Raw genomic sequence first — 11,977 nt, 5'->3', positions numbered from 1 at the left:
GATATGGAAACCTGGAGGAGGCCAGGTGACAGCTCTAAGGAGTGTTGGGGAGGGACACACGTTCCAATCTGGGGTGGGAAGAGATTAGGGACTGGTTTACCAACCTGAGGAAGGGGAGAGAGTGGAAAGAGAAGCCTGGGGAAGAAAAGGGGAGATACTGAGATAGGAGAAAAGCAGGGGCAAGGAGATTGAGATGGGAGGGAAACTTCTCTGATGCAGGATTTGGGGGTATAGCCCCTGGCTTCAAACCCATGCGGCACTGATAGATGGTACCAGGAGAGGGAAGCATCACCTGTTGTTACCTGAGAAATTAAGGAAAAATACTTTGTGGGTAGCCATGCCAGCTAGCCAAAGTCAATATTGATCAAGGCAGCTCTAGCTATAAAAGCTGTAGGGAAAGAGAGGCAGGGGAGAAGCTGTCAAACTTGTTTGAGTTCAGGGCTGGTCCCATTTGCCTGAGGCTTCTCCCAAAAGGGAGATTTTTGTGGGGCAGATTCTCTGGTGGACATGGACCAGCTGGAGCAGAAAAGGACCCTGAGAAGTAGCGCTGCTTTGACCTCCCTTCCTCAGATGGAAGGGGTCATATGTGTGCAGATTTTGAGGGTCACCCTGGAGGAGATTCCCCACCAACAAACACATACTCGTTGAATCGTTCTGCATCCTTATCGGATGTTACAATTCAAGGGAGCAAACCCCAAATATATCCCCTCTCTGAGGAGGACAGAGAAAGGCCTTCCTCCATGGAGGAGAAAACCCACAGAAGAGGAAGCATGAGAGGAAACCGCTAACTGCTGGTTCCAGCACCTCTCTTCACTCCACCCCCTCCTCCCCCAACTCTCTCCCTTTCTTTAAGTCTCAAGCCCTGTTTTGCTCCTATGTCCTTGCATTCCACCATGATTTTCTGAAACTGTAGGTGTCCTGTTAGACAGAGGGTGGTGAGGAAGAAAGGGATGGCTGGATAGGAGAGAGATTCAAATGTGGAGGCTGGCATATGTCCAGTTTGGAGGACATATTTTTGGGCTATTTTTCAGCAGATAATATAGGGTTTGATAGAACCTTCAAAATCAAGGTTATTGGGGAGGGAGGGAGAGAACTCTTCTTCCTCTGTCCTCTCTACTTCTTTCTTTCTTTCCGTATTTATTTATCTTTGGCTGAGTTGGGTCTTCATTGCTGTGCGCGGGCTTCTCATTGCGGTGGCTTCTCTTGTTGCGGAGTCCTTAGTCCTTCTGAGGACTCCACTCACACTATTCTGTCTGATCTTCACTTTTTTCCCCCATGATAGGACCAGCTACCACCAGCCCCTAGCATCGGTGCAGCTCTACTCTGGGGCCACAATAACCCCATGCTTCCACCCCAACTCCAAGGCAACCCGTCAGTGATAAAAGGGCAAGGGGCACAGGAAAGGACCCCAGATGGGGGGGGGGGAAGTAGAAGCATTAAAGCTGACCAGGCTACGGAGCGGGAGAGTATCTCCGCCGGTGATGAAGTCCCTTGGCTCAGCTTTCTGTTTCCCCAGCACAAGGCCTGGTTATCTCCTTTCCCCACCCCTGCCCTACCTCTCACCGCTCTCTTCCTCCAACCCCAGCTTCCACTTGCAAGTCCCTCTCCTGGGCCACAGTCCTAGCAACCCAGAATTTGGACTGGAGTTCCGAGGGAACTTGGAGAAAGTAATAAAGGACCACCTTTCCCTTCTATAAATTCCCTCTCTGGGCCCTCATGGACGTGCTCAAGCAGTCGGTTTCAGATTTCTTGTGTGAGGGTTGAGTGGGAGTGTCCTCTGACTAATGAAGCAGGGAAACTGAGGCAGAAGAAAGTCCCTTGTTCAAGAAGACTGGCAGGGACACAAGAAGTTTCCCAGGATTCCCTCTCCTCAACACCCCCTTCCCCATCATCTGGGAGACCTGAGGCTCACCCCTCCGGGCCCACTCCCTAGGTCATCGAGTTCCGCCCCCGCGCCCGTCCCCTCCGCAGGTTCAGGGCGGGGCGGTCCGTGAGTCAGCTCCCAGATCCAGCCCGGGAGTGGGTAGAGCTAGATCCGCTGGGTGTGGAGTACGCTGGACTGGTCGAGAGGCCGCGTCTGGAGTGAGCGGGTCTGATCGGGCTCTTGCGGCGCTGCAGGGCGAGTAGTCCTAGGTCTGGGGGAGAGAATCTTTTCTGTGAGACCGCCTTCTCCCTGGCCCCGCCCCCTCCCAGCTCCCCCAGAGACGGCCGCTTCCTGGTCCCCGTCGCAACCATGGCCGAAGAACAACCGCAGGTCGAATTGTTCGTGAAGGTAAGAACACCTCTCCCTCCTAGGCCCCCCTCCGAGTTACTGGAAGGCAACTCGCACTTTTCCCCAGCTCCAGCCTTAACTCCCTAACCCCTTTCCTCTTTGATCCCCACCCCCAAACCCACGTGCAGTCTTTAGGGCGTGTATGGCAGGGGCCTGGGGTGGTGGTGGCCGGGCTTTGGGAGGGGAAGACATTTGATGTGTGCGCGGGTAATGAGAAATCTAGGCTCAACCCTGAAAAGTTTGTAGAAGTGCACGTTTCCAGCAGCCTGAAGGACAGGAAAGTAGAGAAAAGGGAGGGTTCCCAGGAGCTGAGAAGATTGACGGGAGTGGGTGTGGGGGGACAGCTGATAGGAGGACCGAGAGAGTAGGGGGCAGCAGGAAACCTACAGGCTTTGGGTGGGACAGAGGGGAACATCCGGATGAGGCCCTACAAGAAGATCAGAGGGTGAGGAGCACAGTGGGGGAGACTTGGATTGGGGGGGTGTCGGGGCGGGGGAGGTTTCAAGGAAGAGGGTGTGGTCCGGAGGCCTGGGAGTGGGACCAGGTGAACTGGGAAGAATTGGTGGGGTGGAAGGAGACAGGAGAATGGGAGTGGAGTTCCAGAAGCTGGCTCAGAGAGGTGATGGGGTCGAGAACGAGTGTCCTGAGGACTTGGAGGAGCGAGAGAAAGGGTGGTGGCGAGGAGATGAGAGTTGAGCTGTGGCCACCACGAGGGTAGATGGGGAGAGAGAGCAGAAGGAGGAGAGCTGGGTTAGGGCGTTTAGGGTTTGGGGGTTACAGAAGCAGAAGAAAAAGAGTTGCCCCAGCTCTGTCCTCTCTGCGGGTGTGGAGGAGGAGAGGTGGTCCCAAGGCATTTGCATATCGAAACCGCAGGCTGCCGTTTCTGCCCCGCTCCCTTCCCCACTAGCACTGCATTCTCTCCCCTCTCTGGACCTCTTCTTTGTGCCCCTCCCTCCCTTTAGCGACCTCCCCCTCCGTCGGTAACTCCCGGTTCACCCATTCTCCCCACCCTTCACTTTCCTGCCTCCTTTCTCTCCACTTCCCCGCTTTTGTTCATCTAGCCTTTGTGTGTTCCAGCCCGTCTCTCCCTCTCCTTTATGCTGGGGCTTCTCCGGTAGCCATTCCCTCTCCCTCAGCCGTGCCTGGGTCGACCCCCTTAAGTGTGGTCCCCACCTCACTCTCACACTTGCCTCAGGGGCTATTTTTATTTTTACTCCTGGGTGAGTCTGCGCTACAGAGATTCCAGCCCTGGGTCCTGTGTGAGGAAGATTATCTGGAGCCAGGGAACTTGTCCTGGGAGACTCCAGCCGTGCCCAGGGAAGAGGGAGGTGGCCTTTGCTGCCCAGGCCTCAGCCGCACAGGTCCCTGCCCCCACTGCTTGCCAGGAAGGAAGCTGCTGAGCCCGGAGACACAGTGAGATGAATCACCCTCAGCTAACGGGGAGGTGTCCTTTGGGGGATGAGGTCACTACTTGCCGATTAGAGGGCAGCCCCCCTCTGCAAGGCCCTCCACATCTCTAGGGCAAGGCTCTGAGCCCCTTGACTCCCCACCCAGCTGCTTGGGTAGAGGTATAGAGAACCAGAACTCCTGCTGCCAAACCCTGCCCCACCTCTCCTGTTCTCAGGCTCTACGCCATTCAGGAATCCAGGCCTCCAGCCCGCAACTCTAGCCTCACCAAAGTCCCTCTAGGCATTATTTCATGGGTCGATGTGAGAATTAAATGAGTTTTTGTATGTAAAGTGCTTAGAATAGTACAGAGAAAACTAACTCCACCACCATTAGTCTTCCCCCTCTAGGGTCCAAATCCTCCAAATTCTCCAAAGCCCATTCCCTCTGCCTACCTCCATCTGTCCTCAACTCTCTGGGGAACCAGAAGCCTACCTTTGCAGAAGATATTCTCACTGACCCATCTTAGGTTTGATCCAGACCCCAGGGTAGAGAGCCCAGTTCTGGAGGGGTGCTTTTAGCGGTGAGACTGAGTATGTGTCATGACTAGGCAGAAACCAGCTAGGTCTGGGAGTAGGAGATTCAGAGAATGGCCTGGGGATGAGTGGGGTGCACCAGGCCTAACCTTGGGCTGGGGGTTGCTTTCCAGGCTGGCAGTGATGGGGCCAAGATCGGGAACTGCCCCTTCTCCCAGAGACTGTTCATGGTGCTCTGGCTCAAGGGAGTCACCTTCAATGTCACCACTGTTGACACCAAAAGGTAGGTGCACTTCTGTTCCTCTAAACTCCCTTGTGCACACACACATGCACACTTACACACTCACCCACCTGAGTCCTTCCATCCAGAACTGTTTTCCTCTCCATCTGGAGCCCCTTTGCCACATCTCCCCATCTCTCCTTTCTGGGTCTCCCTAACCCCCTTTTCCTGTCCTAATGCCTGGTCTCTCCTCCAGGCGGACTGAGACGGTGCAGAAGCTGTGCCCAGGAGGGCAGCTCCCATTCCTGCTGTACGGCACTGAAGTGCACACAGACACCAACAAGATTGAGGAATTTCTGGAGGCGGTGCTGTGCCCTCCCAGGTATAGGGGAACTTGGAAAGGGGAGTAGGGCTGGGAGACTCTGGGAGAGAGAGGTTGAAGAAATGAAAAACAGAGATGGTGGTGGGGCTGCGGCAGGGGAGCTGAGGTTCCTCCTCAGAAGATATCTTATCCTGTTTGTCCCATTGGCTTCCAGGTACCCCAAGCTGGCAGCTCTGAACCCTGAATCCAACACAGCTGGGCTGGACATATTTGCCAAATTCTCTGCCTACATCAAGAATTCAAACCCAGCTCTCAATGATAGTGAGTCTTGTGCGTTGGAGGCCTGGGTCCTAGGAGGAATAGAAAAGATCCAGTGAGTAGGGGCACCTGGACATTCAGATACCAGGGAGATGGAGCAGATGTTGGCAAATCTTACTTCAATTTTTAAAAAAGAGAGAGACAGTGAGAGAGAGAGAGAGAGAGACTCTAGATCCAGATGACCTGAGTACAAATTCTAGTAGCTGTGTGACTTTGGGGAATTCATTGAACTTCTCTGTAAATCCATTTCCAGATCTATAAAATGAGGATAACAGTACCTACTTCATGGGTTGATGTGAGAATTAAATGAGTTTTTGTGTGTAAATTGCTTAGAATAGCACAGAGAAAATGCACTACATTAGTGTTAGCTATTATTATTTTGGACTGGCCTCACCATTAGTGTTCACCCCCTCATGGGCCTTCTTGGACTATGTCAGTCTTCTGATGTTCTTACCAACTCCCTTCTCTTGCACAGACCTGGAGAAGGGACTCCTGAAAGCCCTGAAGGTTTTAGACAATTACTTGACATCCCCTCTCCCAGATGAAGTAGATGAGACCAGCGCTGAGGATGAGGGCATCTCTCAGAGGAAGTTTCTGGATGGCAATGAGCTCACTCTGGCTGACTGCAACCTGTTGCCAAAGCTCCACATAGTACAGGTGAGTGGTCACTGTGGGAGGAGAGGGTGGTCGCTGGGATGGTTCTTTAAGGGGCTCCCACGCAGGCTTCCCATGACAATCACTCCAAAGGTGCTTTCTTTCTTAGGGTGGTTTTCAATAGCAGACACCACCCCATTCCTTCTCTGCTGTCTTTGCTGGCAAGACCACTACTTGAGAGAATTACATTCTACGATGCAAGGTGTGGGTGCAAACAGACTGGCCTAGGGTAACACATCCCAGTGTTAACATTAAAGAATGCTCTTCCTGTCTCTGTCATTGCCAAATCCCCAGATCAGAGAGCAGGCTTTTCCTAAAATCAAAGTTTTAAGTCTATAGCTTCAGTCTCCACTTCCTCTTGTGGAAGATGAAAACTGCTGGTTCCCATGTTTTTGTCATAGTTCGAAGCTATGGTTTAGTTTCTGAAACGTGGGCCCAGTGTCAGTCTGCTGCAGAACTGTGTACTGAAAATCTCTTTACTAGGCACTGAAAGACAAGATATGTGGTGATTGGTCCTTGCCCTCAAAGGATTTGAAATCTAGCTGAGAAGATAAAACATTCACATGATTAATACTACATGATTAAAAGCCAAATGAAAAGTAGAAAAAAGTTGCTGTGGAAATTCAAGAGGAGAATTTTTGGTTTGTGAATTATATTTCAAAATCAAGAGGGGAAAACTAGCACCATGGACTGGGGTGGCCTGAAAAGGGGCTGGTTATAAATGGCCAGTATTTTAGTAAGCGGAGAGGAAGGATGAAGGCCTTACAAGACAGTGAGGAGTTAAGAAAGATTATTGAAGATGATTCATATGGGAGGTAAGAATCATCGGAAGAGAAACCAGATAGTGGACCTACTTGAATGCCTGGATTTTATCATGAGGCCTTGGGATAAGGGAAAGACCAAGAGCATGGCAGCCAATGTGACTTCCCTGAAGCTAACCTACTGGCTCTCCTCTCCCCACCCCTAGGTGGTATGTAAGAAGTACCGAGGATTCTCCATTCCAGATGTGTTTCGGGGAGTGCATAGGTACCTGCGCAATGCCTATGCTCGGGAAGAGTTTGCCTCCACCTGTCCAGATGATGAGGAGATCGAGCTGGCCTATGAGCAAGTGGCCAAGGCCCTCAAATAAGCCCCTCCTGGAGCTCCCTCGCCCCCCTCCATTTTCTCCACAAAGGCCCTGGGTGGTTTCCACATGGTTACCCAATGGACACACTCCAAAATGGCCAGTGGGCATAGAATCCTGGAGCACCTGTGCAGGGCTTGCTGGGGGGATGAGGAGAAAGGATGGGGGATCTGGGTGAGATTTTTACTGTGGGGTGGGTAGGACAACGTATTTCAGTAATAAAGTACAGAATGAAAATCTAGTGCTTTGGGACGTCCCTGGTGGTACAGTGGTTAAGAATCCACCTGGCAACGCAGGAGACATGGGTTCCAGCCTTGGTCCGGCAAGATCCCACATGCCGCGGAGCAACTAAGCCTGTGTGCCACAACTACTGAGCCTGTGCTCCAGAGCCTGTGAGCCTGGGTGCAAAAACTACTGAAACCCGCGCGCCTAGAGCCCGTGCTCCCGCAACAAGAGAAGCCACCGCAATGAGAAGCCCGCGCACCGCAACTAGAGAAAGCCCGCGCATAGCAATGAAGACCCAACGCAGCCAAAAATAATAATTTTAAAGGAAAAAAGAAAATCTAGTGTTTTTACACAAAGGGGGCTTGAAGTGTGAGTAACACGGAATGAAGAGTGGGTCAATGACCTTGAACTCCTGGCAGAAACCAGGAATTTAGAAGACGGGTGCTTGTGACGGGGCTGCCATTTTTAGTGCGGGTCCACCATAGCGCTGTTTTGTGCTCCATGTCGCACTCGCAGCCCAGCCGCCAGAGCCAACCAGATCTGGGTGGGTCTGGGCAGAGCTCGTGGGGCGGGGCCGAATTTCGAGAAGGGGGGCACAGTCGGGGTGGAGTGGGCGCGGCAAAGCAGGGCGGAATGGGCGTGGCATCGAGGCGCCCCGCCCCGTCCCGCTTAGACAATGCCCCGGAGCCGCCAGACCGTCGCGCCCCCGACCCACTGTAGTACTTGAGCGCGCCTACCCGGGGACCCCTCAAAGCCAAAGCTCCAATCCCCGAGGCTTGAAGACTACGACTCTCTTCTTCACCAACTCTGTCCTCAGGGGGGTGGGGCCCCAGCCAAGAGCACAGAGCTGCAAGAGTGGGGGTGGCCGCAGGAGGTGAGTCTGGTGGGAGGTGCTCCTCGGACCGTGTGGGGGGGGGAGTTTGGGGGTGCTGGGCCCGTGTCTGCGCCGGACAGTGCGGAGGGTCGACATTTGGGTGCGGAGCTGAGTCGGGGTGGACTTTGGGGAAGATGGATCGGGAGACTGGGGGACCCGGTCCTGGCGCCCGGAGCGGTGCCTGCTCCCCAGAACCACGCCCCCCCCCGTTTCCCCGCCCCTCGGATTTCGTTTTAGACCTCTCCCAGTCCTCCGGGACTCAGTCTGGTTTACACTGGGTCGCGCTAGGAACGGATTGACCGGCCAGGGTGGAGAGGATGTTTAACTCCTTAGGCTCTAATTCCTCCCTCCTTGTCCCTCGCTCCCGTTCTCGTTCGGACACCCAGGGCTTTCATCCCCCAGGTCCTGACTCTCTCCCCAGCTGTCTCCTCCTGTCCCATAACCCTGTGGGTTCCTCGCCGCACTTCGGGTCCCTAAGGCAGCGAGCAGCAGAGGGTTAAGGGGGCGGGGCCGCTGCATTTTTTGCGAGTGAGCGCATCCTAGCGGCTGCCAAGAGGGGCGCCCGGCAGGGACCTCTCGAAGCCCCCGAGCAGGGGCAACAGGTGTTTTGGAGACTAGGGATCCCGATCTCGTTCCTCGGACTTCTCCTAAAGCAGCAGACCCGCGAGGATGCGGGGTGGAGTGGGGTCGGCAGGAGAGGAAGGTCTGGAGGCGGGTGGGGCGGAGTGGGAGGGGCGCCCGAAGATGGCAGGAGGAAGACCCGGGCGCTTTTAACCATCCCCCTATGCCCTTCTCTGCATGTCTCTCTCTCTGCCTACCCCCGTTCTGTTTCTTCTCCCAGACAGGTGAAGTTAAAAAAAGACAACTAAGAAATCAGCGCAGCCGGAGGGGGCGTCTGTGTGGATGGGATGGGGACGCCAGGAGAGGGGCTGGGCCGCTGTTCCCATGCCCTGATCCGGGGGGTCCCGGAGAGCCTGGCGTCGGGGGAGGGTGTGGGGGCTGGCCTCCCGGCTCTGGACCTAGCCAAAGCTCAGAGGGAGCATGGGGTGCTGGGGGGTAAACTGAGGCAGCGATTGGGGCTGCAGCTATTAGAACTGCCTCCTGAAGAGTCGCTGCCGCTGGGACCGCTGCTTGGTGACACCGCTGTGATCCAAGGGGATACGGCCCTAATCACGCGGCCCTGGAGCCCCGCCCGCAGGCCGGAGGTGAGCGCCTGGGCACGGGTCGGGTAGGGGGAAGGGAGGATCTGGACGTCTGGGGCTTAAGGGAAGAATGGGGGTGGGAATGTCTCCGCTTCGCGCCCTCTTCTCCTGCCCTAAGGTCGATGGCGTCCGCAAAGCCCTCCAGGACCTGGGGCTCCGAATTGTGGAGATGGGGGACGAGAACGCGACGCTGGATGGCACTGATGTTCTCTTCACCGGTGAGGCTGGGGTGCCTGCACCCTGGGGCTTGGCACAGGGAAGCAAACTTTGGGAGACTGGGCCATCTCGGGCCTTGTTTCCAACCCACTCCCGCTTCATACCTCGACGGCCTCCCTGGGCTCAGGCCGGGAGTTTTTCGTAGGCCTCTCCAAGTGGACTAATCACCGAGGAGCTGAGATCGTGGCGGACACGTTCCGGGTGAGGAGCAGGACTAGCCTTGTGTGGGGGGAGCAGGGAGCGGATGGGGGTCTGAGGGACTGGGCGGGGGCGCGGGGCGGGCCGTGCTGAGGAGGAAGAGGCTGAGAGCAGCCTGTTTGAAGGTATCCTCTCACCTTTCCCGCGTCCCTGAATACTTTCCCTTGTACCCTTTAGGACTTTGCCGTCTCCACGGTGCCGGTCTCGAGCCCCTCCCACCTGCGTGGCCTCTGCGGCATGGGGGGACCCCGCACTGTGGTGGCGGGTAGCAGCGAGGCTGCCCAAAAAGCTGTCAGGGTGAGAAGGGGCGGGGCTGGGGTGGGGCAGGTTGGGGCGCGGCCAACAAAAGTGGGCGTGGCTCCGGGCCTGGCAGGCGGGGAGTTGGGAGGCTCTGAGAATTAATTAACTCCAACCCCTACCCTCATGGAGCTGTCCATCTATGTGAAAACACGTGTGAAAACAAGAAGTTACTATAAACGGGACAGACAGCTGGAACACCGAGGAACAGGGGCAATTAACATCGTTTTCCCGAGTTTCAAGAAACTCCCTAAAGGGCACCCAAGCTGTGTCTTGAAGGATGGATAGGACCGACCCGTGGGGTCTGAAGTAGGCGAGGAGTGGGTAGCAGGTGGAAAGAACTGCGTGTGAGTCCGAGGTGGAAATTAGACAAGTTAATTAAAGCGCTTAGTGCCTGACACATAGTAAGTGCTATGTGATTGCTGTCATTATTATTCCACAATAATGTAACTCTGTCCCCAGCCCTTAGCGGTGGTAGGGCAGCCGGACTCAGTTGTGGAGAGGCTCTGAGCCTTGCATGCTTCCTCCCTCCTCTCCCCCAGGCAATGGCAGTGTTGACGGATCACCCCTATGCCTCCCTGACCCTCCCAGATGATGCAGCGGCTGACTGTCTCTTTCTGCGTCCTGGGCTGCCTGGTATGCCCCCTTTCCTCCTGCACCGTGGAGGCGGGGACCTGCCCAACAGCCAGGAGGTGAGAGAAGGCAGGAGCTCCACCGCCACCAACAACCAGAGAAATGGGGCTCAGACCTCCCTAGTGGGAGGAAGAAGGGGTACCTTTTCTAGAAGCCAGGGTGGGGCCACTCTAGCTGGCTGAAATGGGGCCCTGGCTGTGGGCCTTGGGGTCTTACTCTCTTCTCCCCACACACTGTCCTCCCTGCAGGCACTGCAGAAGCTCTCTGACGTCACCCTGGTACCTGTGTCCTGCTCGGAACTGGAGAAGGCAGGCGCTGGGCTCAGCTCCCTCTGCCTGGTGCTCAGCACACGCCCCCACAGCTGAGAGCCTGGCCTTGGGGTCCTGGCTGACCAGGGGCAGGGTGGCATAGGAGTAGAAGGGGAAGGAAGGTTAGATAGAGGACAGTGAATAGGTAGTAGTGGGGAGATGGCCCCAAGGTAGGGGGAGGGCATAGAGTGAGAAGAAGGATGGAGGTCACAGGGTGAGTCCTCTCCCCAAGAACTAATAAAATAGAACTGACCTTTTAGAATGGGCTGCGACTGGGCTGCGACTGGTGTCTTATGGGGCAGAGGGTCAAGGGCAGGGCTGAAACCTGAGGTTGGGGTCAGTGCTGGGAAGGAGGCCTCCTTCATTCATCAAACCCTATTCAGTGCTCACTGACTCATTGTCCAGCCCTGTCATAGCTGCTTGGGCACAAGATGGACAGGACAGAATTTCTATGATGGGGAGCATGTACAGGGCAGAGAAAAAATATGGGTGAATCACTCACTGAATTTATCTAAATGTCAGATGATTCAGAGACTGGGAGATCAACAGCCCATCCCTAGTGGATAGGAGGAAATGACATTTCCAGGGATATTCATTTTCACTCATTTACTGAGGCTTAGCAGTGATATAAAAAGGGTCAGTCTCCTGATATCAGGGGACTCACAGTACATGAAAATTTCTTAAAAATTGAAATACAGGTTGTAATGGAACAATTCACAGGAGGCTGTTGCTATGAGAGAAATAAGGGGGCTCCCTAGGGCATCAGAGTGTATGCAGGGGTGGGCAAAGTGGGTCAGAAATAGCTTCCCAGAAAAGGCTACACTTGAACTGAGTCCTGAGGATAAATAAGAATTAGCCAGGCAGATAGTGGGGAGGAGGCAAAGGCTAATCCAGGAAGAAGGAATTGCACTGGGCAAAGGCACATTTGGGGGCTGGGGAGAATTTCTCTAAGGCTGTCCTGTTCTAGGCATTGAGTGACAGAGAGAAGCCTGGAGAGTAAGTAGAGTACTGTAGCACCTTGAACCCAAAGCTGAGGCCCATGGGCCCAGAGCTGAAATACTGCTGAAATATAGGCTGTCAGGAGCAGGTTAGCATTTGGGGAGAATACCTCTAGCTTCAGGGAGGAGAACAAGGGCAGGAGGATGAGGTGGGGCTATGGGTAATCCAGGGAGGAAGTAAAGAGTACATTCAGG

At 54.8% G+C, this 11,977-nt stretch overlaps 2 protein-coding genes across 4 annotated transcripts; both read left to right on the top strand.

The window, feature by feature from the left end:
* Nucleotides 1–2,013: 2,013 nt before the first annotated feature.
* On the top strand, nt 2,014–7,072 carry CLIC1 (chloride intracellular channel 1). The gene is made up of 6 exons (XM_060109077.1): nt 2,014–2,272; nt 4,368–4,477; nt 4,671–4,796; nt 4,951–5,057; nt 5,530–5,711; nt 6,676–7,072. Exons 1-6 carry the CDS (start codon nt 2,234–2,236, stop codon nt 6,835–6,837), a joined length of 726 nt encoding a protein of 241 aa, XP_059965060.1. The 5' UTR covers nt 2,014–2,233; the 3' UTR covers nt 6,838–7,072.
* A 633-nt stretch (nt 7,073–7,705) lies between these two features.
* Nucleotides 7,706–11,049, top strand: DDAH2 (DDAH family member 2, ADMA-independent). 3 transcript variants are annotated; one of them, XM_060109688.1, is made up of 7 exons: nt 7,706–7,930; nt 8,772–9,135; nt 9,251–9,350; nt 9,476–9,549; nt 9,724–9,843; nt 10,386–10,479; nt 10,725–10,829. In XM_060109688.1, the coding sequence occupies exons 2-7, from the start codon at nt 8,839–8,841 to the stop codon at nt 10,742–10,744; spliced, it is 705 nt and encodes a 234-aa protein (XP_059965671.1). In that variant the 5' UTR covers nt 7,706–7,930; nt 8,772–8,838; the 3' UTR covers nt 10,745–10,829. The 3 variants fall into 3 exon arrangements, with proteins under 3 accessions (XP_059965671.1, XP_059965669.1, XP_059965670.1); XM_060109686.1 differs by having other exon boundaries at nt 7,708–7,930; nt 10,386–10,535; nt 10,725–11,049; XM_060109687.1 differs by lacking the exon at nt 7,706–7,930 and adding an exon at nt 8,167–8,633 and having other exon boundaries at nt 10,386–10,535; nt 10,725–11,049.
* The last annotated feature ends 928 nt before the right edge of the window (nt 11,050–11,977 follow it).

This window comes from Mesoplodon densirostris, chromosome 10 (genome assembly GCF_025265405.1).
Source record: "Mesoplodon densirostris isolate mMesDen1 chromosome 10, mMesDen1 primary haplotype, whole genome shotgun sequence".
NCBI classification, from domain to species: domain Eukaryota; kingdom Metazoa; phylum Chordata; class Mammalia; order Artiodactyla; family Ziphiidae; genus Mesoplodon; species Mesoplodon densirostris.
Note: the sequence above shows the minus strand (reverse complement) of the source record. Positions and strands in the feature narration are given on the sequence as shown.